Here is a 21,891-nt window from a genome sequence, read left to right as displayed (position 1 = left end):
CGCGGCTGGGAAGGTCTCCCACCGAGAAATGCACCAAATCCTCGGGATCCAGCTCCGGGTCCGCCGCCGCCGCCGCTTCCAGCATCGTCCCGGCCACTCCCGTCCCGCTGCCGTCCCGCTTCGCCCCCGCCGCGCGCTGGCCCCGCCCGGCCGCCGTACGCGGGGCCACTTCCGGGCTCGCCCGGAAAATGCCGTTGCCATGGAGAACCCGGAAGTGGACGCTGCCATGGCGACCCCGGACGCCACGCCGGACTCGACTGTAGAGGGCTCGCAGGTGGAAAAGGCACGGGGGGGGGGAGCCCGGGGAGTCGCTCTCCCCTCCTCAAGGGGTGATGGGAGGTCGTATCTCCGCACAGGCGGCATCAGCCCCTCCAAGCATCGCCCCCCTTGATCCGGGCATCACCCCCCACACACCTCGGGAGGTGCATTGGAGAGGAACGCGGGGTGATTTAATTGGGAGGGACCTTGAGGATCATCCAATTCCACCCTCTGCCACAGGCAGGGACACCTCCCACTATTCCAGGCTGCTCCAGCCTGGCCTTGGGCACTTGCAGGGATCCAGGGGCAGCCACAGCTTCTCTGGGAATTCCATCCCCGGCAAAATCCCAACTCTTACAGATGGATTTTACCCAAAGTCCTGCCAAAATCTGCTCCCCTGAGGTGTGGGAATGGGAGCCTCCCACTGCCAAGGCTCTGGAGATGTGTGGAAAAACCCCGGGAGTGTTTTCCACGTGGGACTGGGGCTGTTTTTCCCTGGCAGGAGGAAGAAGAACAGGAGAGCTCTGAGGGGCTGGAAACAACTCAAAGTTCTGCGTCCAAACCGGAGAGCGAACAATCGGTAACTCCAGTCAGAATCCTGGGATGGTTTGTGTGGGAAGAGACCTCAAAACCCACCCAGTGCCATGGGCAGGGACACTTCCACCGCCCCAGGCTGCTCCAAGCCCTGTCCAGCCTGATCTTGGACACTTCCAAGGATCCAGGAGCAGCCACAGCTTCTCTGGGAATCCCTTCCCATCTCCTCGTGTCAATAATCACCCCCAGCAATAATTGCTTTTGTCCTCCCCTGTCCAAAGCCCCACAAAGGGCATTGTTACAGCAAGGAAAATGCCACTCATTTAGAATTTCTTCTCTCTCTGGTTCCTAGTGGAATTTCCCCCCCCCACAAAAAAAATTTTTTTTTTTTTCCCTTCTTCCTTTCCCTGCTGTTTTTCTTGCTTTGAAGAAATATTTCCCAACTGCTCTGACACCGAGTTCTGGTTGTTTTTTTTTTTTTTTTCTGGACAGAGTTCTGTGACCTTTGTGAAATCCCAGGAACAGGAGAAGGAGCAGGACAAGGAGAAGGAGCAGGACAAGGAGAAGAAGAACAAGCAGGATGAGGACCAGGAGAGCATCATTTCCTCACTGCTCTCTCATTTAGAGCCCGGGGGTGGCAGCCCCAGGTATCCCCCAAAACATTTTCTCCTTGAAATCCAACAAATCCTGGCTCAGCTCAAACCTCCCCCTCCATTTTAGTGCAGTCACAAGCAGGTAAAGCGTGAGGGGTCACAGAAATCCCGAATGTACCAGAAATCCCAAAGATTTTATCCCAAACTTGAAGTTGTCGCTACTTATTGAGCACGGGCTGTCTGGAGGAAACGTTTGAGGGGAAAAACATGGGATTCGCACATTTCCAGGGATTTAAAAACCCTCAGTGCGTGTGGCTTTAGCAGCTGGGTGATCCCTGAGCCCTCCTGGTGTGGCTTTTACTCAGCAGATCCTCCAGCCCGGGGAGATTTCCTCCAGGAAACTGAAAATCAGCCGCTCGTTGGGAATTTAAATGTTCTTTTAAAAAAGGAAAGGACAAAAGGAAACCCCTCTCCCATTCCTCCTGCAAACATTTCTCTTTTTAACACCCGAACTGGTGTTATCCAACGGGGAGATCAGGAGATGGGGATGATTTTTGACCCTTCTCATTTCACATCCTCGCTTTTCCGAGCAGGACAAGGCCAGGAGGAATTTCCAGCGGCTCTTTGCCTCCAGTTACTTTTTAACGGGGAATAAAAACTGTCGCAGAGCGATTCCCGACACTTCCTTTTGAATTTTGACTCCTCTGCCTCTGCTTTTTTTAAAATTTCAGTTTAGGGGGGCGCAGGATTCTTCTTTTTCTCTTTTTTTTTGGCCTCTCTCCTTAGAACACCGAAGCGAGTCCTGGCATTCGTGAGGGTCAAGCCAAGTGCTCATTTTGCCCAAGATATCATCAAGCTTGGCTCAGACAACAAGGTAGAGTGAAAGAAATCGGAAGTGGGGAAGGTTTGGAGTTCGATTTCCAGCTTTTCCGGGTGGATTTTTCCATCCCTTGAGGCCATGGGTAATGTTTTTTGACGGGTGTTGGTTCAGCTGTTCCCGCTTTTCTCGCAGCGAGTGTGAGGATGGAAAACAGAATTCCTGTGATAAAATCCCCAGGAAAACCCTCCAAAGGACCGGGGCTGGCTGATCCATGAGGAATTCCCAGCGCTGACCACAATTTGGCACAGTCTATTTCCATCCCCTCTCATGCAAATTCCTCCCTTTGCCTTCTCTTGCCTAATTAAGAATTCCCCCGAGGCACAAAATCACCCGAAAGTTAAACAAACGAGCTTAACCACGTTTCCTTTTTATTTATGGTATTTATCACCAGAAATTTGAGAGCATTGCCAGCTATTTTTGGGACGTCTAGAACCACCCGAGGCAGTAAAACAACCCCGTTATTTGTGCTCCTTTTTCTACTTAATCCCCCTGAAAACCCTCAGGGCTGCTGGGTTGATCTCCCTCTCTCTTCGGGCTGCAGAGCATCGATATCTACATCCAGAAGAGTCCCAAGGGAGGAATTGTGAATAACTCTCAGACTGACTGGTCCTTCAGGCTGGATGGGCTCCTCCACAACGCTTCCCAGGAAATGGTTTACGAGACCGTGGCGAAGGACCTGGTGTCCAAAGCTTTGCAGGGCTACAACGGTGATTTATTGCGATCGTTTTCATTTTTTTTTGCTCATAAAAACAGATCGGGTTTGAGCAGAGATCCCCTTAGAGGCTCCCTCCTGAGCTGCTCCTCTCGCTTTTGGATTTATTTTTCTTTCTTTTAGGCACCATCATGTGCTATGGGCAAACTGGGGCTGGCAAAACCTACACCATGACGGGAGCAGCCTCTGAGTACAGGGACAGAGGGATCATCCCCAGAGCTATCCAGCAGGTACTGCAGCTGGCTGGGAAAAGTGGGACAATCCCCAAGGAACGCTCTTCCATCAGCTCTTGCTGATAGAAAAGCGTTTGAACGCAGTGAAGACGTTTTATGTGTTGTTTTTTTTATTAAATTCATTTTACCCCAGGGAGGATGGTTAAAGAATAAAGGGGTTTTGTTGTCATTCTCAGAGGTTGTTCCTCCTCAGTCCTTGTTGGAGTTCTTGCTGCTCCCCAAATGTCGCCGAGCCTTCAAAAGAGGTGTTTTGCAAATTGTCATTGTGTGAAATCAGGTTAAAACTGACCATAAAATCATTAAAAATCACCTCTAAGGCACAGAGACACTGGCACAGGCTGCCCAGAGAAGCTGTGGCTGCCCCTGGAAGTGTCCAAGGCCAGCTTGGATGGGGTTTGGAGCAGCCTGGGACAGTGGGAAGTGTCCCTGCCACGGCAGGAGTGGTACTGGATGGGCTTTATGATCCCTTTAAACCCAAACCATCCCAGAATTCCACCATTCTATTGGATCAATAAATCCAAACCCAAGCTGAGCCCTCAGAGCTCAGCTTTAGCCCCACACACCCCTGGATGCACCTGGAGCTGTGCAGATACCAATATCCATCTCTATATTACACAAATTGGTGTCTTGTACACACCTCAATGTATTCATTTATGGTTTATATCTATTTATATTTTATACCTGATACCTTATATCTCCTTATATCTCCTTATATCTCCTTATATCTCCTTATATCTCCTTATGTCTCCTTATATCCCCCCCATTTATTTCTTACCTCAACACCCCCACCTCCTCCGAGAAGCCACAAACGACCGAGAAACAAAAACAACAAAAACCCCTTTTTGTCTCGGCGCAGGTCTTCAAATCGGCCGCGGAATTCCTCAACATCCTGGTGAGCGTCCGAATTTCCTACCTGGAGATCTACAACGAGGCCTTGTTTGACCTCCTGGCGCCGGCGCTGGGCCGCGGCTGCAAGGACGCCCAGCTGGCCGTCATGGACGGCCCCCGGGGCGTCTATGTCAAGGGGCTCTCCATCCACCCCGTCAGCCACGAGGAGGAGGCCCTGCATCTCCTTTTCGAGGCGAGAGGACCCAAATATTCCCGGGAATCCCGTGGTTGCGGGCGCTGGCCGAGGGAGGAGGCGGAAAAGCGGGAGGTTGGGATGGAGGAACGGGGTGCAGCCGTCCCCTCTTGGTCGTGAAGGGGGAAGAAGCTGGAAAACTCATGGTCTTGCAAGGGAAACGTCCCTGGCTCGGGGGTTCTGGGTGATGCTCGGAGGGAAGAGGGTTTGGGGTGGTCGTGGCGCCGCTGGAATTGACAGCAGGGCTGGTCAGGGTGAGAGGGGGCTTTGTGAGGGGACTTTGAGCGCTGAGATCGGCGTCTTTCTTTTCCTCGGGGCTCCTTCAGTTTGTGAGGAAAACAGGGATCAATGATTGGATCTGGCTGCAGGAAGTGGATCCTCACCCAGAGCAATCTGCTGCCCTTAAAATCTTTCTCCGGCCTTTTAAATAACCCAGCGCTGTCCTGAGCTCTGGAATGTGCAGGAGCTGCCTTTTCCTTTTTCAAGGGTGGAAGGAGGAGGATGATGGCTGGGAGAGCTGGGAATGTTCCCCTGGAGAGGAGAAGGCTCCAGGGAGAGCTCCGAGCCCCTGGCAGGGCCTGAAGGGGCTCCAGGAGAGCTGCAGAGGGGCTGGGGACAAGGGCTGGAGGGACAGGACACAGGGAATGGCTCCCAGTGCCAGAGGGCAGGGATGGGTGGGAGATTGGGAAGGGATTCCTGGCTGGGCTGGAATTCCCAGAGCAGCTGTGGCTGCCCCTGGAAGTGTCCAAGGCCAGGTTGGATTTGGTTTGGAGCAGCCTGGGATGGTGGGAGGTGTCCCTGCCCATCCAGGGGATGATGGGATGGACTTTAGGGCCCCTTCCAACATCCCTTTGCGTTCCTGGCAGAGGTTCAGATCCGTGGCCTTCACACCTGTGGGAATTTTCAGGGCCGTTTGAAGCTTGGGGAGCTCTTTGCTTTTCCAATCATCAGGAAATGGAAAGAGCCACGGAGATGTTGCTTATCCTCAAAAAGCCATGATTCCATGAGCTGAGCCTGGAATTTTCTCTCCATTGGCAGGGTGAGACCAACAGAGTGATAGCAGAGCACAGCCTGAATAAGAACTCCTCCAGATCCCACTGCATTTTCACGATGTACATCGAGGTGAGAGCTCCAGCCTCGCTCCTAAGGATTGAAACGACTTTCTAGGGATCCAAGGGGAACTTTGCAGTCTGCTTTTTCCCTGTATTTCAGTTTTGCCTGCCCCTAAGTGCAGCTCCTCTCTCCCCCAGTGTCGTTCCAGGGATTACACAAATCACAAATGCCTTAAATCTAAAATCACCTTGATTGACCTGGCAGGGTCCGAGAGGCTGAGCAAGACCGGGGTGAGTGATGGGAGCTCCTCGGGTTCCTTTGGAAAAACTGGGAAGGGAACGGAGCTGGGAAGGGTCTGGAGCACGAGGAGAGGCTGAGGGAGCTGGGAAGGGGCTGAGCCTGGAGAAAAGGGGGATCAGGGGGAACCTTGGGGCTCTGCACAGCTCCTGACAGGAGGGGACAGCCCCAGGGAACAGGGACAGGAGGAAATGGCTTCAGGGGGAGGTTCAGGGTGGAAATTGGGAAAATTCCTTCCCCAGAAGGGCTCTCCAGCCTTGGCTCAGCTGCCCAGGGCAGTGGTGGGATGTGACATCCCCGTGGATGTGGCGCTTGGGGACATTTGGTCAGCGCTGGGCGATGGTTGGGCTCCATCTCTGGTTCCGTGATGTTCTGTGCTGATCCGAATCCAAAGCACATCAGCCCTGCAGGGTTTTCCCTTGCCTTGGAACCCTCCCCTCTCCTGCTGTGTGACCAGAGCTGTCTCCTGTTGCTCTCCCTCGCAGTCTGAGGGCCAGGTGAGGGTGGAGGCCTCCTACATCAACAAATCCCTGTCGTTCCTGGAGCAGCTGGTGATCGCCCTGGCCGATCCCAAGAGGGAGCACATCCCCTTCAGGCAGAGCAAACTCACCCACGTCCTCAAGGACTCGCTGGGTAAGGGCTGGGAATCCCAACAGCTCCTGCAAAACCGATGTTTCAGTGGGCACAGCAAGTCCTGAGGGCCATAAGTTATTCCAGTGGAATCCTGGAATGGTTTGGGTTGGAAGGGATCTTGAAGGGATGATCCATTCCTCCTCTCCCACTGTCCCAGGGTGCTCCCAAGTGTCCAACCTGGCCTTGGGCACTGCTGGAGATCCAGGGGCTGCCTCAGCTTCTCTGGGCATCCTGAAAACCAGAATCTTCCCAAACACCTGGAGCTCAGAGTTTTTATTCCCATTCTCTTCCCGCATCCCCATTCCACGGGACACAAATTTCACTTTTTATGTCACTCTGTGCCTCTTTTTCTGTGCCCTTTGGAGGGACAGTTACACTCTGGTGTGTCCTTTGTGCTTCTTTAAACTGAAAGAAGCCTTAGGTGGGAGATTGGGAACTGGGAATTCCTGGCTGGGAGGGGCTGGGATGGAATTCCCAGAGAAGCTGTGGGTGTTTCCTGGATCCCAGGCAGTGCCCAAGGCCAGGATGGACACTTGGAGCAGCCTGGGATAATGGGAAGTGTCCCTGCCATGGCAGGGTGTGATCACTAAAGTCCCTCGCACCCCAAACCAACCTGGGATTCCTCTCCTCTGTTTGAATCGGCACATAACCAAACACACGGCAGAAAAAGAAACAACAACAAAAACTCATCCAAAATTATATTATTTGCTTTATTTTTGTAATTTTTTTTTTTTTTTTTCCCCCCTCAGGGGGAAACTGCAACACTGTCCTGGTGACAAACATCTATGGGGAAGCTGAGCATGTGGAAGAGACTGTGAGTTGGAGGAATTCCTGCACAGCCCAGGCCTTGTTCCTGCTCTAAGGAACAGCCTCTGGAGGGTTTCGACAGGGAAACCTCCTGCCTCGTTCATCCCGAACTTTGGAGAGCTCATCTCATCCCAAAGGCTCCAAACCAGGCTCCTGTGAGATGAGAGCCTGAGGCAGAGCGGGCAGGAGCTGCTCAGATCAAAGCTCACTGAAGAGATCATTATTATTATTATTATTAATTATTTAATGTCTTTCCGTGGGACATCACCTCATGGACCCCCTGGAATTGCCCCAGTTCACAGCAGAGCTGAGCTGGCTCCCTGCTGGAGCACGAATCAGGAGGATCTTCCCAGAAGTTGATTTTTTCAACCTGAAAATGAGAAAATGGGTGAAAATCCCCCCATGTGAGCTGGATCCCAGGAAGGAACCAGCTGGAAGAATTCACAGAATTTCTGTTTCTCTGCTCTTGGCTCTGCTGGAACTGAGTGCAAGGATTGGGAGGACGATGTTTCCACCAATCTCTTTTATTTGCTTCCAACCTTTTGCTTTTCTCGCAGCTCTCCTCCCTTCGCTTTGCCACCAGGATGAACTGGGTGACAGCAGAGCCTGCCCCCAACGAGCCCTTCTTCAGGGAGGTGAGGGCAGGAGAAAATGAATATATTCTCATTAATATTTAGGATAATAACCGGGGGAAAATGAGGTAGTTTAATTAATGACCCTTCCTCAGCCAAGCTGATTTTAGGCGGCTGATAAAATGGATCCGTGTTCAATAATTTAATTTAATTTTTAATAGGTTTTTAATTACAGTTCCCTGGTCTGAGGCCATGCAGGTGGTCACTCCTTCCTGGGAATTTTTTCTTCTGCATATCCCACATTTTATTTTTATTTATTTATTTTTTTTTCTGACGAGATTTGGCTCTCAGCAGAGAGATCTGGTGGTGAATTATTCCCCTGACACGCAGGGAAATCATCTCCAGTCCTCCTGCAGCTTTATCCCTGTTGCTGCTGGTAACGGAACAGCTCCTCCACAATTAGAAAACTCGGTTAATTAAGGAAATCCTTGAAAGGAGAGTGCACTCCCAGAGTGAAAACCAAACTGGAAGGGCTGAAATTGGATGGAAACTTTGGTGCTTTGCTGCTCCAGAGGTGACTTCAGAGCAGCTCCACTTCTCCCCGAACCCCGAGAGTTTTGTGCTCACCTTTCTGGAAGCACCTTTTAAATGGTGAATCCTTGGAGATTTTCCAAGTTACGGAGAAATTCAGTCACATCCAGCACGGGAAAATCTCTCCTTTGTCCCAGTTGCTGTCAGAGCTGCCGAGTTCAGGGCAGAGGTGAGCCCTGCACAATGCTTGGCTTCCAGGATAACATCCCAGAGCCTGGAGTTTGATGGTCCCTGCAATTCCAGACCAGGAAATCATCCCTCCTTCGATGGCTCTGGCAGGCTCTGCAGGCAGGGCCCAGCAGAAATTGTCCTGCAGGGAACCAATCAAAGGAAAATCAAACTGATTTCCAGACCCACCAATTCCCCGCTGAAGGCCCTGAGGGAGCTGGGATATTCTCCAGCAGCCAATTTCCCGGGTTTTTTCCCATTTTATTTTCTCCCCAATATAATTTATTTGTTCTCTCACCCTTTTTTTCCCCCCTGTTAGACATCAGTGAAGGCTCTGGAGGAGGAGATCCAGCTCCTGAAGCGAGAGCTGATCATGCACGACACCTTGGTGAGGAGCCCTGGATTCATGGTCCGGTGGGGTTGTGTCCCTCCTTCTGCTCCCAGCACCATCCTCTGGGGCTTGGGGAAACCTCTGAAGATCCCACACGGAGGGATTGTGTTGGAATTTCCATCCCTGGCCACTGGAGGTGGGGTTTGGGTTTGGTTTTTTTTTTTTTGTTTCCCAGAGTCTTGAAGCTCTTCTGTTGGGTGGTTGTTCCCAAATTCCACCTCCTGCCAGGTCAGGTGATGAGAATCCCTGGGCACAGCAATTCCAGGTGTTTGCCAGAGCAGTGGAATCACAGAATTCCAGGATGGTTTGGGTTGGGAGGGACCTTGAAGCCCATCCCACCCCAGCCCTGCCATGGCAGGAGCACCCTCCACCACCCCAGGATGCTCCAAGCTCCATCCAACCTGGCCTTGGACACTTCCAGGGATCCAGGTGCTTCTCTGGGCACCCTGTGCCACCCTCACAGCCAAGAACTCCTTAAATCCACCCCAAATCTCCCCTCTTTTAGTTGAAACCCATCCCTCCTTGTCCCACCACGGCAGGACCTGCCCAAAGCTTTGTCCCCGTTTCCTCATGGCCTCCCTCAACTCCCTGTAACTCCCTGATTCTCAGTTTTTCCACCTTTTTTCTTTTTCTTTTCAGGCAAATCGCTCCTCCACGAGTTACACCCCCCTGACTACCACCCAGAGAGCAGAAATCAGATCCCAAGTGCAGAAATACCTCAGAGGAGTCATTGAGGAAATCGATGTACGCAGTGAGAAAAGGATTTAAATCCTGATTCCGCCCCCTTCCCTCCAGGGGAGGAGCAGTGAAGATTCCTTTTGAAGAGGCTGCTTTCCACCCCAAAGCCCCTACAGAACTGTCATCTCATTTCTTTTGGCATGTTAAGTCTGTTGCATGCTTTCATTCCATTTTTTTTACTGCTTTGGAGGCTGCAGGACTTTTCCTTAATCTTAAAACCCTTTAAGCTGATTTATTTGCAACTCCTTGACATAATGAATACCAAAAAATCGATGGCTTTGTGCCTCTCCTCCTCAGATTGTGAACGTCAGGCAGATCCAGGAGGTGTTTAGGCAGTTCAAAGTGATTGTAAGGTAAGGCCAGAGATTCCAGACTGGTTTGGCTTGGGAAGACCCTTAGGGATCATCCCATCCCATCCCATCCCATCCCATCCCATCCCATCCCATCCCATCCCATCCCATCCCATCCCATCCCATCCCATCCCATCCCATCCCACCCCCATCCCATCCCATCCCATCCCATCCCATCCCATCCCATCCCATCCCATCCCATCCCATCCCATCCCACCCCCATCCCATCCCATCCCATCCCACCCCCATCCCATCCCATCCCATCCCATCCCACCCCCATCCCATCCCATCCCATCCCATCCCATCCCATCCCATCCCATCCCATCCCATCCCCATCCCGTTCCATCCCCATCCCATCCCATCCCATCCCATCCCATCCCATCCCATCCCATCCCATCCCATCCCATCCCATCCCATCCCCATCCCCATCCCGTCCCATCCCCATCCCATCCCATCCCATCCCATCCCATCCCATCCCATCCCATCCCATCCCATCCCATCCCATCCCATTCCCATCCCATCCCATCCCATCCCATCCCATCCCATCCCATCCCATCCCATCCCATCCCATCCCCATCCCGTTCCATCCCCATCCCATCCCATCCCATCCCATCCCATCCCATCCCATCCCATCCCATCCCATCCCATCCCATGGATCCCATCCCATCCCATCCCATCCCATCCCATCCCATCCCATCCCATCCCATCCCATCCCATCCCATCCCATCCCATCCCATCCCATCCCATCCCATCCCATCCCATCCCATCCCATTCCCATCCCATCCCATCCCATCCCATCCCATCCCATACCATCCCATCCATCCCATCCCATCCCATCCCATCCCATCCCATCCCATCCCATCCCATCCCATCCCATCCCATCCCATCCCATGGATCCCATCCCATCCCATCCCATCCCATCCCATCCCATCCCATTCCCATCCCATCCCATCCCATCCCATGGATCCCATCCCATCCCATCCCATCCCATCCCATCCCATCCCATCCCATCCCATCCCACGGATCCCATCCCATCCCATCCCATCCCACGGATCCCATCCCATCCCATCCCATCCCATCCCATCCCATCCCATCCCATCCCATCCCATCCCATCCCATCCCATCCCATCCCATCCCATCCCATCCCATCCATCCCATCCCATCCCATCCCATCCCATCCCATCCCATCCCATCCCATCCCATCCCATCCCATCCCATCCCATCCCATCCCCATCCCATCCCATCCCATCCCATCCCATCCCATCCCATCCCATCCCATCCCATCCCATCCCATCCCATCCCATCCCACGGATCCCATCCCATCCCTCTCCCACTATCCCAGGCTTCTCCAAACCCCCTCCAGCCCGGGTTAAAGGTTCAAACAAGGGGATGCAGAGTTTGTATGGTTTGATGTGGACCTTTAAAAGGTCCTGGAAAGTATTAAAATAATGATTAAAAAAAAAAAAAAGCTTTAATGTTAAAGAGCCCTAAAGGAACGTCATGGAAAAGGAGAGGCAGAGAGAGGGCAAAGGTTATGATGGGAAGCGTGGGAGGGGTGCTGAGGGGTAAAACCACAGGTGAAAGGGTTTTTCCTTGGGAACCTGCCTTTGGCAGGGATCAGTGGTGGGAAAGGATTCCTGAAGGGCTGGGTTTTTCCCTAGCCAACAGGAGGAAGAGGTGGAGAACAGGCTCTGGAGCAAGTACGGGCTGGGACACCGAGACGTCGCTTCTGAGTCTGACTTGAGTTCTGACCTGCATTTGGCTGAGGCTCAGGCTGAGGAGAAGCAGGAAGGAAAGGTAATTCCGGGCCCAGAATCCACCTCAGGGCTGGCTCCTCTGCTGCCCAGGTGGGAATTGTGTAAAGGAAATGATGATCCTCCTTGTTGGAATCGAACTCACAAACGTCGGCGGGGCGAGTTTGTCAAAAAAAAAAAAGTGTCCGGAGCAGAGATGCACCATGAACAAAGAGGAATTCCTGGCAGCAGAGGGATTAATTGGGGCTTTTATCTGCACAGAATAATTGATCGAACGGGAATTAGGATCCCAGAAAGGTTTGGGTTGGAAGGAACATTACAGATCATCCCATTCCATGGGTAGGGACATCTCCCACTGTCCCAGGGTGCTCCAAAACAATTCCAGCCTGGCTTTGGGCACTTCCAGGCATCCAGGGGCAGCCACAGCTTCTCTGGGAATTCCATCCCAGGGCCTCCCCACTCTCCCAGCCAGGAATTCCTCCCCAATCTCCCATTTAAACAGTGTCCCCTCCCCTTGTCCTGCACGATGCCGTCTCCAAAGTGACCCGTGTGTCATTGTCGGACAAGGTGAGGCCCTGCCTCTGCTGAGATCCCTTTTTTAATCCTTATCATTTCTGGAGCCAAGTGTATCAATCCCACCTAACCCCAAAATCCTCCTGTGGGCTCTCCCAGAGGTTTTAATTCCCACGTGAGGCTGTTCCAGGGGGTGCAGGAGCTGCTGGCTGTGGACAATTGGGTTATTCCCGTATGTTATGTTAGAAGTGAGTTATTCCTCTCTGTTTCCAGGGAAGAACAGTTGAGAAGGATGAGGATTTGGGGCAGGATTCCAATCAAGGGACACTGGAGACCGGAAGTTTCCCTACATCCCTCGTTCCCGATGGGAAGAAGGGAGCCAAGGAGGAGGATGTGTGAGTGGAGCCAGACACGTCTCCTTTACCTCTGATAACCGTGGAATTGTGGAATTGTCGAGATCGGAAAAGCTCTCCAAGATCATTGAGCCCAACCATCCCCCAGCACTGTGCCCTGTCCCCAAGTGCCACATCCACAGGGTTTTTAAATCCCTCTGGGGATGAGCAGCTGGGCCAGGGCTGGAGAGCCCTTTTGGGGAAGGAATTTTCCCATTATCCAACTGAACCTTCCCTGGCACAGCTTGGGGCTGTCTCCCCTTGTCCTATCCCTGTTCCCTGGCACCTCCTGTCCCCCTCAGCGCCTTTCCCAGCTGTCCCCAGTCCTCGTGGTGTCCCAAGGACCCAGCTCTGCTCCGGCAGGAATGTGCAGCCCAGGGAGGAAGGGATGGAGGGAGCTGCCGGGGGGGCAGAGAAGAGGTTTGGGAAGGGAAGGGAAGGGAAGGGAAGGGAAGGGAAGGGAAGGGAAGGGAAGGGAAGGGAAGGGAAGGGAAGGGAAGGGAAGGGAAGGGAAGGGAAGGGAAGGGAAGGGAAGGGAAGGGAAGGGAAGGGAAGGGAAGGGAAGGGGGAAGCAGCCAGACCTGAGCAGAGGAAGAACCTTCAGTTTCCAGAAGCAAACCCCTGCTTGGTTCCTCCTTGGCATTTCCCCAAAGTCCACGTGGCAGGAGCAGAGGAGCCACCAAGGCTTTGGTGTCCACGTGAGCCCCGGGCTCTGCTGTGCCCTGCTGGCTTTAGGGAGCCTCCAGGAGATGTGGCAAATGCTCCTCTGCCTGTGTTCCAAACCACTCTCTCCTGGCCACACCATTCCTTTAGGAAAAAAAATCTGGGAGGGTGGGGAGTGGCTGGGATGGAATTCCCAGAGCAGCTGTGGCTGCCCCTGGATCCCTGGCAGTGCCCAAGGGCACGATTTGGTTTGGAGCAGCCTGGGGCAGTGGGAGGTGTCCCTGCCCATGGCAGGGCTGGGATGGGTATTAAGGTCCTTTCCAACTAAAACCATTCCATGATTCCATGATGATTCTGTTCCCTGCAGCTGAAGCTGGAGGGGTTTGTGGAGGGGAAGGAGCAGGGAGCCAGGCTTGGTTTAAATGTGGGGTTGGACCAAATCCTTGGGGATTCCCTTTGGGCTTTGTCCAAAGCTGGACAAGGTTGCACTTGTGGTCCCTGGAGAGCTCATCCAGCCTGGCCTGTGCTCCACAGCATCCAGGGCAGCTCCTCCGCTCTCAGAATTAAGGATTTGTGTGGGAACAGGGCTGATTTTATTCCTTGTCACTGGAAATTTCCCTGGCAGCTTTGGTAGAAGCCACCTGAGATTTCACAAAGCCAAGCCCGCAGCACGTTTTGGTTCCAGGTCCCTCTGGTGAAGAAATTAACGAGTCTGGTTCGTCTCTTCCCCCCCTATCAGGAAGGAAAAAAGTGAGAGCCCTCCTTCTGACCCAATCCGGGATGGTTCCTCACCATCCCAAAGCCCCACCAAGGATCTGGATGAGGAAGAGGAAGGAGGTGACCAGGACAGTGATGAAGAGGCCTCGGTCACATCTTCAGAGGATTCTCAGTTCAGGTAGCTTTTCCCTGTGAGGGAGTAAATCCCCTTTTCCACAGGGATGCTTGGATTGTGTTCCCTGAGTGCAGCTCCAAGGAAAAAAGGGGAGAGGTTTGGAGATCTTCAGGCAATACAGGACAGGAGTAGTGGTGGTGGGATCACCCCTGTGCTCCCAGCTCTGCGCTGGCCAGTTGCTCTTGAATACTTAAAAGACTTCAATTAATTGAATTCCTTTCATTTTACTTCTATTTAATTTAAATTCATTTTCATCCTTCCGTCTCTGAAAAGTGCAGCATCCCTTGGGTGAGTGGGAAAACTGCAGGGAGACCTCACATCCAGCCAGAAATCCCCAGAATCATGGGAACGGATCAACAGAATCATGGAAGTCCAGGCTGCCTTGGGTTGGGAGGAAACTTAAGGATCATCCCATTCCACCCCCTGCCATGGCAGGGGCACCTCCCACTGCCCCAGGCTGCTCCAGCCCCGCCTTGGGCACTGCCAGGGATCCAGGGGCAGCCACAGCTGCTCTGGGAATTCCAGCCCAGCCAGGAATCCCTTCCCAATCTCCCATCCATCCCTGCTCTCTGGCACTGGGAGCCATTCCCTGTGTCCTGTCCCTCCAGCCCTTGTCCCCAGCCCCTCTGCAGCTCTCCTGGAGCCCCTTCAGGCCCTGCCAGGGGCTCGGAGCTCTCCCTGGAGCCTTCTCCTCTCCAGGTGAACATTCCCAGCTCTCCCAGCCCGGCTCCAGCCCTGCAGCAGCTCCGTGCCCTCCTCTGGATCTCTCCAGGTCCTGTGGATGTGGGGATCCAGGGCTGGAGCAGCTCTGCAGGTGGGGAATCACCTGAATGGGGCAGAATTCCCCACTGAATTCCCCATTCCCTGCTGCCCACGCTGGATGTGCTTTCAGGGGTCCAGCAGAGCGGTGAAGCCGTTACAGAATTCCCTCCTGGAGCTCCTCACCGTGTTCTCCCTCCCCTCCGTGTCCCTCTGGCAGGACAGGCTGCAGCTGTGGAAGGCACATCCCAGAGCGCTTCCAGCAGCCGGGAGCTGGCTCCGGGAGCTGCAGCTGTGGCTCTTTGCCCAGGGCCCGTTGTTTACAGCCCCGTGCCAGCGTTTTGGCACGGGAACAGCGCGGGAACAGCGTCCCGGGAGCTGCAAAATGCCCTTAAGAGGTCACGCAGGGAAGGCAGCAGCTGGAATCCGGCTTTGCCCGAGCCGGAGTGAGGAATGTGGAAACTTGTGAGCTTTAAGGTGCCCTCCAACCCAAATCACTCCGTGGTTTTCAGTTCCTGCCTTGCTGCTCCCGAATCCGTCCTGCTCTCCAGGAATATCAACATCACCGTGGGCTGTGACATTCTCCCTTTTTTTTAAATTTTTTTTTTAAATTTTTTTTTATTGCCTGGAGTGGCTCATCTTGGAATAACACCAATTGTTCACAGAGGGAGGACACGCTGGCATCAAAGGCTTTTCCCAGAAAAGTCGGGAATGACGCTTGGAATTGCGTTGTGGAGCTGTGGGGTTTGGCTCCAGAGGGAATCGATCCCTGCTGGGAATGCAGCAGTGGGGAGAGCAAAGGCGTTTGTTTAACAATAGGGAGGAACAATGGCCCTTGTTGTTTTTTTTTTTTGTGAAAATTCAACCCCTGAAAGGTTTTCCAGGGAATGCTCAGCTCTGAGGCAGCTCCTGAGGTGTCCCTGTGGAGGATTTGTTCTGGGAGCAGCCTGGAGGGACAGTGTTGGCATGGGAACGGTGCCAGGGAGCAGCCAGGAGCCCAAAGGAACCCGTGGAAATCCCATCAGAGCCCGGCTAAGGCTGCTCCCAAGGGCTGGGGGGGCCTCACCTCAAATCCTCTGTTCAGTTCCTCACAACCCTGAGGGGCTGGAGCACGTCCAGGAATGGAGCTGGGAAGGGGCTGGAGCTCCAGGAGAGGCTGAGGGAGCTGGGAAGGGGCTGAGCCTGGAGAAAAGGGGGATCAGGGGGGAGCTGGTGGCTCTGCACAGCTCCTGACAGGAGGGGACAGCCCCAGGGAACAGGGACAGGAGGAAACAGCTTCAGGGGGAGGTTCAGGGTGGAAATTGGGAAAATTCCTTCCCCAGAAGGGCTCTCCAGCCTTGGCACATCTGCCCAGGGCAGTGGTGGATCCCCATCCCTGGAGGGATGTGACATCCCTGTGGATGTGACACTTGGGGACACGGTCAGGGGTGGCCTTGGCAGCGCTGAGGGATGGTTGGACTGGAAGATCTTGGAGAGTTTTCCAACCTGAACCCTTCCTTCCACGCTGCAGGGCGGGGCGGGGTTGACCTCCCGTGTCCGTGTCTGCTTGCAGGTCCCCTCCATCCAAGAAAGAGGCGTTTGAGCTGTTCAAGAAGGAGGCTGGACGGGAGATCTCCCGGATCTTCAGGGAGAACAGGACGATCCTGCTTTCCAGGAAGAAGAGAAGCCATTCTGTGGCACAGAGGATCAACCACCTCAAGCAGCAGACGGAGGGAGTCAGGGAGGCTCTGGAGGCTCAGAAGAGGAAGAGGAGTCAGGAGGGTGAGGGAGGCAGCACGGGGCAGAGGGATGGAGCTCTGGGCTGGCAGCAGTCTCGGGCGGTTTGTGTTGGAAGGGACGGTAGTTGGAGTGTAGTTGGGATCATTCCCACTCCACCTCATTCCACGGGCAGTGAGCGACACCTTCCACCACCCCAGGCTGCTCCAGACCAAATCCAGCCTGGGCTTTGTGTGCTGGGGTGACTTTGTGATGTTTGTACCCCCAGCTGCCCGCGCTGTTTGTGCTGTGCATTGAGTTCCGTGCCTTCAAGGCTAATTCTGAGAGCAAAAAGAAAGGGAAAAAAAAAAAGAAAAAAAAAAAGAATTTGTTTTGAGAATTTTGAGAAAACCACCTGACCCCTCCACATTCTTCTCCGGACTAAGTGTTCAGCTAAAGCTTAAAGAAACTGCAAGACAAAGAAAAAAAATTTTTTGCTTTCAGTTAGTTTTAGCTAGCTAAAACAAAGAAGTTCCCTCAATTCTTTTTTTCTTTTTTTTTGGGGACTGTTTAAACCTGCTCTAAACTAAAAAATAAAACCCAAGAGAGCACTGGAGAGTTTACACCTGCAGCCAAACCTCAGCATTTTCCAGCAGCACCAGAAAATTAAGATTGATAAAAAGCTAAGAGAGAGCCGAGCTACACCTACGGCAAGAACTTTCTCAATTAACCATCTCACTCCAAAACAAAAAGTTTTATTGTTTCATATTATCCATTCTTTGTGCTTAGAAGCGCCTTGTTCATGAAATAAAATAGTTTCCCCCGCTTTTCTCCATAGAAATTCTTTCCCAGACCAGTTAAAAAAAAAGAAGCTGTTTGAGTTTACTCCCCAGAAAGACCCCACCCAAAACTTTTCTCCCAAATTTACCCTGAACCAGAACACTCGGACACTTCAGCAGCACCCCGTGCTTCCCAACCCTCCCAGCCAGCAATTCCTTCCCAACATCCCATTTAAACAATCCCAGGGATTATTTTTCCGCCTCTGAGAGCCACCTCCACCCTGAGCAGAGCCTCTTCTTCCTTTTCCCCCTCTCCAGGAGAATACGTGGACGAGAAAGGACGGGTGATCATCGACGAGAAGGAGTTTTCCCTCATCAGGAAGCTGAAGGAGCTGAAGGAGGAGCACAGGGCTGGCTTTGCTGAGCTGCAGGACCTGAAGGCAGAGATCCAGTACTGCCAGCAGCTGGTGGACAAGTGCAGGAAAAGGCTCATCTCGGGTACGGAGCGCCAGGGAGAAATGCGGAGCGGAGCGCTGGCAAACATCCCGGGATCCCGGAACGGCTGGGGATGGAAGGGGCCCTAAAGCTCCTCCAGTTCCACTCCCCTCCCACCATCCCAGGGTGTTCCAAATGCCCAACCTGGGACTGCCAGGGATCCAGGGACAGCCACGGCTTCTCTGGGAATTCCATCCCAGGCAGGAATCCCTTCCCAATCTCCCACCCATCGCTGCCCTCTGGCAGTGGGAGCCATTCCCGGTGTCCTGTCCCTCCATCCCTCGCCAATTCACCATTCTTTGTTGTCCTTTTTCCTGTTGCCTTCCAGATGGGATTTTATCCATAGCCAGGTGGGGTTTTCTGACCAGACAGGATTTTATCCATAACCAGGTGGGGTTTTCTGACCAGACAGGATTTTATCCATAGCCAGGTGGGGTTTTCTGACCAGACAGGATTTTATCCATAGCCAGGTGGGGTTTTCTGACCAGACAGGATTTTATCCATAACCAGGTGGGGTTTTCTGACCAGACAGGATTTTATCCATAACCAGGTGGGGTTTTCTGACCAGACAGGATTTTATCCATAACCAGGTGGGGTTTTCTGACCAGACAGGATTTTATCCATAACCAGGTGGGGTTTTCTGACCAGACGGGATTTTATCCATAACCAGGTGGGGTTTTCTGACCAGACAGGATTTTATCCATAACCAGGTGGGGTTTTCTGACCAGACGGGATTTTATCCATAGCCAGGTGGGGTTTTCTAACCAGACAGGATTTTATCCATAACCAGGTGGGGTTTTCTGACCAGACAGGATTTTATCCATAACCAGGTGGGGTTTTCTGACCAGACAGGATTTTATCCATAACCAGGTGGGGTTTTCTGACCAGACAGGATTTTATCCATAGCCAGGTGGGGTTTTCTGACCAGACAGGATTTTATCCATAACCAGGTGGGGTTTTCTGACCAGACAGGATTTTATCCATAACCAGGTGGGGTTTTCTGACCAGACAGGATTTTATCCATAACCAGGTGGGGTTTTCTGACCTAACCTCGAATTTCAGCTGCAGATCCTCCCTCCCAAATAATGTCCCTCTACTCCTACCTGGGGGAAAAAGCCTCCCACAAGGAATTCCACACTGCTGAGCCCAGATCTCATCCTTGGTTTCATTTAACAGAGGTGGTGGTTAAGGAATTGCCCTGGGATAAGGTTTTGCCTCTGGATTCCCAATATTTCCTCAGTCCCTGTGTGATTTCCAGGTTCCAGAGCTGCAGCCTTATCAGGAAAAAGATCTTGGCCACAGCTCGGCCTGGGAAATCCCTACAAATTCCTGGTGGGCTCCACTTTGAGCTCTGAGGATCCCTGCTGCATCCCAGGATTTGCCCCTCTAAGAGAAGCCAATCCTTGTAGGAATTCCAGACTCCCAAACACTTGGATGCTGCGCACGTGCCAACATCTGCCAGGGGACAGCTTGGATCCATGAGAGCATCCCAGGCTGGAAGGAATGGGATAATTATCCCCAGAATTCCAGGGAAAAACGGGATCCAATCACAACTGGTGCCGCTGCTTTCCGCTGGATCCGGATTTGGTGTTTTTTTGGGTGCTCCAGGTGTTTGGCTGTTTGTTCAAACATCCCGGACTCACCAGGACTGGAGCTCCTGGGAAATGCCCGGGATTAATAAGGACATAATTCCCACCTGCTGCTGTTTTCTCTGCTGCCTATTATGGGATGGCAAATGGCCGTGCTTGGAGCGTGTGGGATTGAAATCCGAGCCTGCTGCCCGTTCCGTAGGAATTCCGGGGGCTGCAGGAGCGGCCATGGCCAGGGGACCGTCCCCAGGGCTGGCCACCACCAGCACAGCCAACAGCCTCCTTAAATTCACGGTGCCAATCCTTTAAACTCCAAATCCCGGGGTTCTGAGGGTTTAAGAGCTCTGAGATCCCGCCCGATCCACAGGGAAAACCAATCCACGCAGTCTTTTGGGTCGTTAATTGCAGCCGTTAATTGCCTCCCTGCCTTTGCCTCGCAGAGTTTGAGATCTGGTACAAAGAATCCTTCCTCATCCCTGAAGATGTGAGGGAAGCTCTGAGGCCGGGTGGGAACATCAGACCTGGGATGATTCCCCTAAACAGAATCACGTGCCTGGTGAGTTATCCCGGAGTCAGGACGTGTGGGGCGCGGAGGGAATGAGGGAGCCTGTGGAAAGAGGAGGAGGAGGAGGAAAACAAGGAGAAGCAGCGAGGCACAAAGGGAATATCGGGAGCCACATCCTGCTGTCACATTCCCTTCGCTGTTTAGAGGCTAAATCAGGACAGTGACTGAGGCACCTGGGCGTCTGTGGATTATCAGGGACTGGGCAGAGTGCCTGGGGCTGCAGGGATGTTTGGGAGCCTGATTCCCAGCCCTGGGATCCCAGGACTGCAGCCAGACCCTGGTGGCACTGGTCAGCACCGGTCCTGTGGGAGGAGCCACATCCCGAAAAAGCACATTTCTGTTCCATCCCCCGTCTCCCAGAGATCTTCCAGCTAAAAAAAGAGAAGGGGGGAACTGTGCCCCTCTGAGGTGAGAGCCCACCTGCAGCCCTGAATCCAACAGCAGCGGGACCTGGAGCTGCTGGACACATCCAGAGGAGGCCCCGGAGCTGCTGCAGGGCTGGAGCCCCTCTGCTCTGGGAATGTTCATTTTCCCTGTGGGAAAATCCCAGCCCTTGCAGCTTTTTGCCCAAAGCTGCTCCCCCGAGGTGTGGAAAGGGAAAACCTCTCCCTCCCGGTGTTTTCCTGGCTGGGTTGGTGTTTGGTGCAGCAAAAAGGCGACGGTTGTCCCAGGTGTGTGGTTTGCACAAGGAATGGGAAATGCTTTTCCCTGGCAGGATGAGGACGAGCAGGAGAGGTTTGAGCGGCTGCAGGAGACGGCGCTGCCCGACTGCCCGGGCTCCGTGTCCTTCTACAGGGCCAGGATGAAGACGGATCGAAGGGTAACCCCAGGGAGAATCCCAGAATGGATTGGGGCCTTCAGGATCAGGGGACAGGGCAGGGACATCTCCCCAGGGTGCTCCAAGCCCCGTGCAGCCTGGCCAGAATAAATTCACCCAGAGAAGAGCTGGGAACGTTCAGCCTGGAGAAGGCTCCAGAGAGACCTCAGAGCACTTCCAGGCCCTAAAGAGCTGGAGAGGGACAAGGGATGGAGGGGCAGGATACTGGGAAGGAATTCCTGGCTGGGATGGAATTCCCAGAGGAGCTGTGGCTGCCTCTGGATCCCTGGAGGTGCCCAAGGCCAGGATGGATGGGGTTTGGAACAGCCTGGGGTAGTGGGAGGTCTCCCTGCCCAGGGAATGGGTGGATTGGGAGAATCCTTAAGGTCCTTTCCAACTGAAATCATTCTGGGATTCCATGAAACCATCTCATAAGCAGCTCTGGAGGATTCCCTAGGGATTCCTGTCCCCTCCTTGGAGCCTGCTGGGATCTGCTCTCAGCACAGCAATGCCGCCGTGATGGGGATTTTCCCGGCATTCGGTTTTATTTCTCAGGGGGGAAAAAAAAAAAAAAGCGCTTTTACAGGTGAGAACCGTGCTCTGAGAGCCGAGCTCAGCGATCCCTTTCGTGTTCCCTGTTCCCAGCAAAGCTTCAGCAGGACCGTGGCAGCCCTCCGGAAAATGTGCAGGAAACCCGGCACGGTGTCGGCTAACGGGAAGAAGAAAGCCCCGTCCTTCCTGCCCATCACCTAGCCTGGATGCCAGCGTTCCCGAGGGAATGCCACCTCGGGAAGCGCCTCCCGCTCGCGTCCACCGTGGGTTTATAAAAATAAACGGCGGGAAAAGCGAAACCCCTTCCCAACCTCTGGGCAGGCAGGGAGTCGCTGGGAATCGATCCCGCTGTTTGGACAGGGCAGATCCAAGGGCACCGCTCGTTTTCCTGAGCCTCTGGAAAAGGCAGGGTCACGGCACAGAGGTTGCTGTGGGCAATCCAGGCCGCTCCTGGTGCCCTCTCTGCTGGCGCTGGAGCTGCAGCCCTCCCGGGCAACAAGTCAGGGCTTGGATCTGCCTGGAGAAGGGAAGGAAA

General features: G+C 53.4%; 1 protein-coding gene across 3 annotated transcripts; it reads left to right on the top strand.

The window, feature by feature from the left end:
• The first annotated feature begins 28 nt into the window (after window positions 1–28).
• On the top strand, window positions 29–21,673 carry KIF9 (kinesin family member 9). 3 transcript variants are annotated; one of them, XM_040066918.1, is made up of 23 exons: window positions 29–274; window positions 761–838; window positions 1,285–1,439; window positions 2,172–2,259; window positions 2,807–2,972; window positions 3,101–3,207; window positions 4,067–4,291; window positions 5,330–5,413; window positions 5,542–5,634; window positions 6,127–6,274; window positions 7,024–7,088; window positions 7,639–7,716; window positions 8,732–8,800; window positions 9,443–9,547; window positions 9,839–9,894; window positions 11,553–11,688; window positions 12,432–12,553; window positions 13,953–14,108; window positions 16,417–16,625; window positions 17,657–17,836; window positions 19,863–19,978; window positions 20,703–20,807; window positions 21,450–21,673. In XM_040066918.1, the coding sequence occupies exons 1-23, from the start codon at window positions 29–31 to the stop codon at window positions 21,555–21,557; spliced, it is 2,895 nt and encodes a 964-aa protein (XP_039922852.1). In that variant the 3' UTR covers window positions 21,558–21,673. The 3 variants fall into 3 exon arrangements, 2 of the variants coding, with proteins under 2 accessions (XP_039922852.1, XP_039922860.1); XM_040066926.1 differs by lacking the exon at window positions 13,953–14,108; XR_005701301.1 differs by lacking the exons at window positions 13,953–14,108; window positions 17,657–17,836; window positions 19,863–19,978; window positions 20,703–20,807; window positions 21,450–21,673 and having other exon boundaries at window positions 12,437–12,553; window positions 16,417–16,445.
• The last annotated feature ends 218 nt before the right edge of the window (window positions 21,674–21,891 follow it).

The sequence above is a fragment of the Hirundo rustica genome, chromosome 1 (genome assembly GCF_015227805.2).
Source record: "Hirundo rustica isolate bHirRus1 chromosome 1, bHirRus1.pri.v3, whole genome shotgun sequence".
Taxonomy (NCBI): domain Eukaryota; kingdom Metazoa; phylum Chordata; class Aves; order Passeriformes; family Hirundinidae; genus Hirundo; species Hirundo rustica.
The sequence above is the reverse complement of the archived record's forward strand: the minus strand, read 5'-3'. Positions and strand labels throughout refer to the sequence as shown.

Bases quoted from the DNA above. Each gene is read 5' to 3' on its own strand.
- KIF9 (XM_040066918.1), top strand. From the start codon at position 29: ATGCACCAAATCCTCGGGATCCAGCTCCGGGTCCGCCGCCGCCGCCGC. The intron at 3,208-4,066 runs GTACTGCAGCTG...GTCTCGGCGCAG, and splicing joins TCCCCAGAGCTATCCAGCAG to GTCTTCAAATCGGCCGCGGA. The intron at 4,292-5,329 runs GCGAGAGGACCC...CTCCATTGGCAG, and splicing joins CCCTGCATCTCCTTTTCGAG to GGTGAGACCAACAGAGTGAT.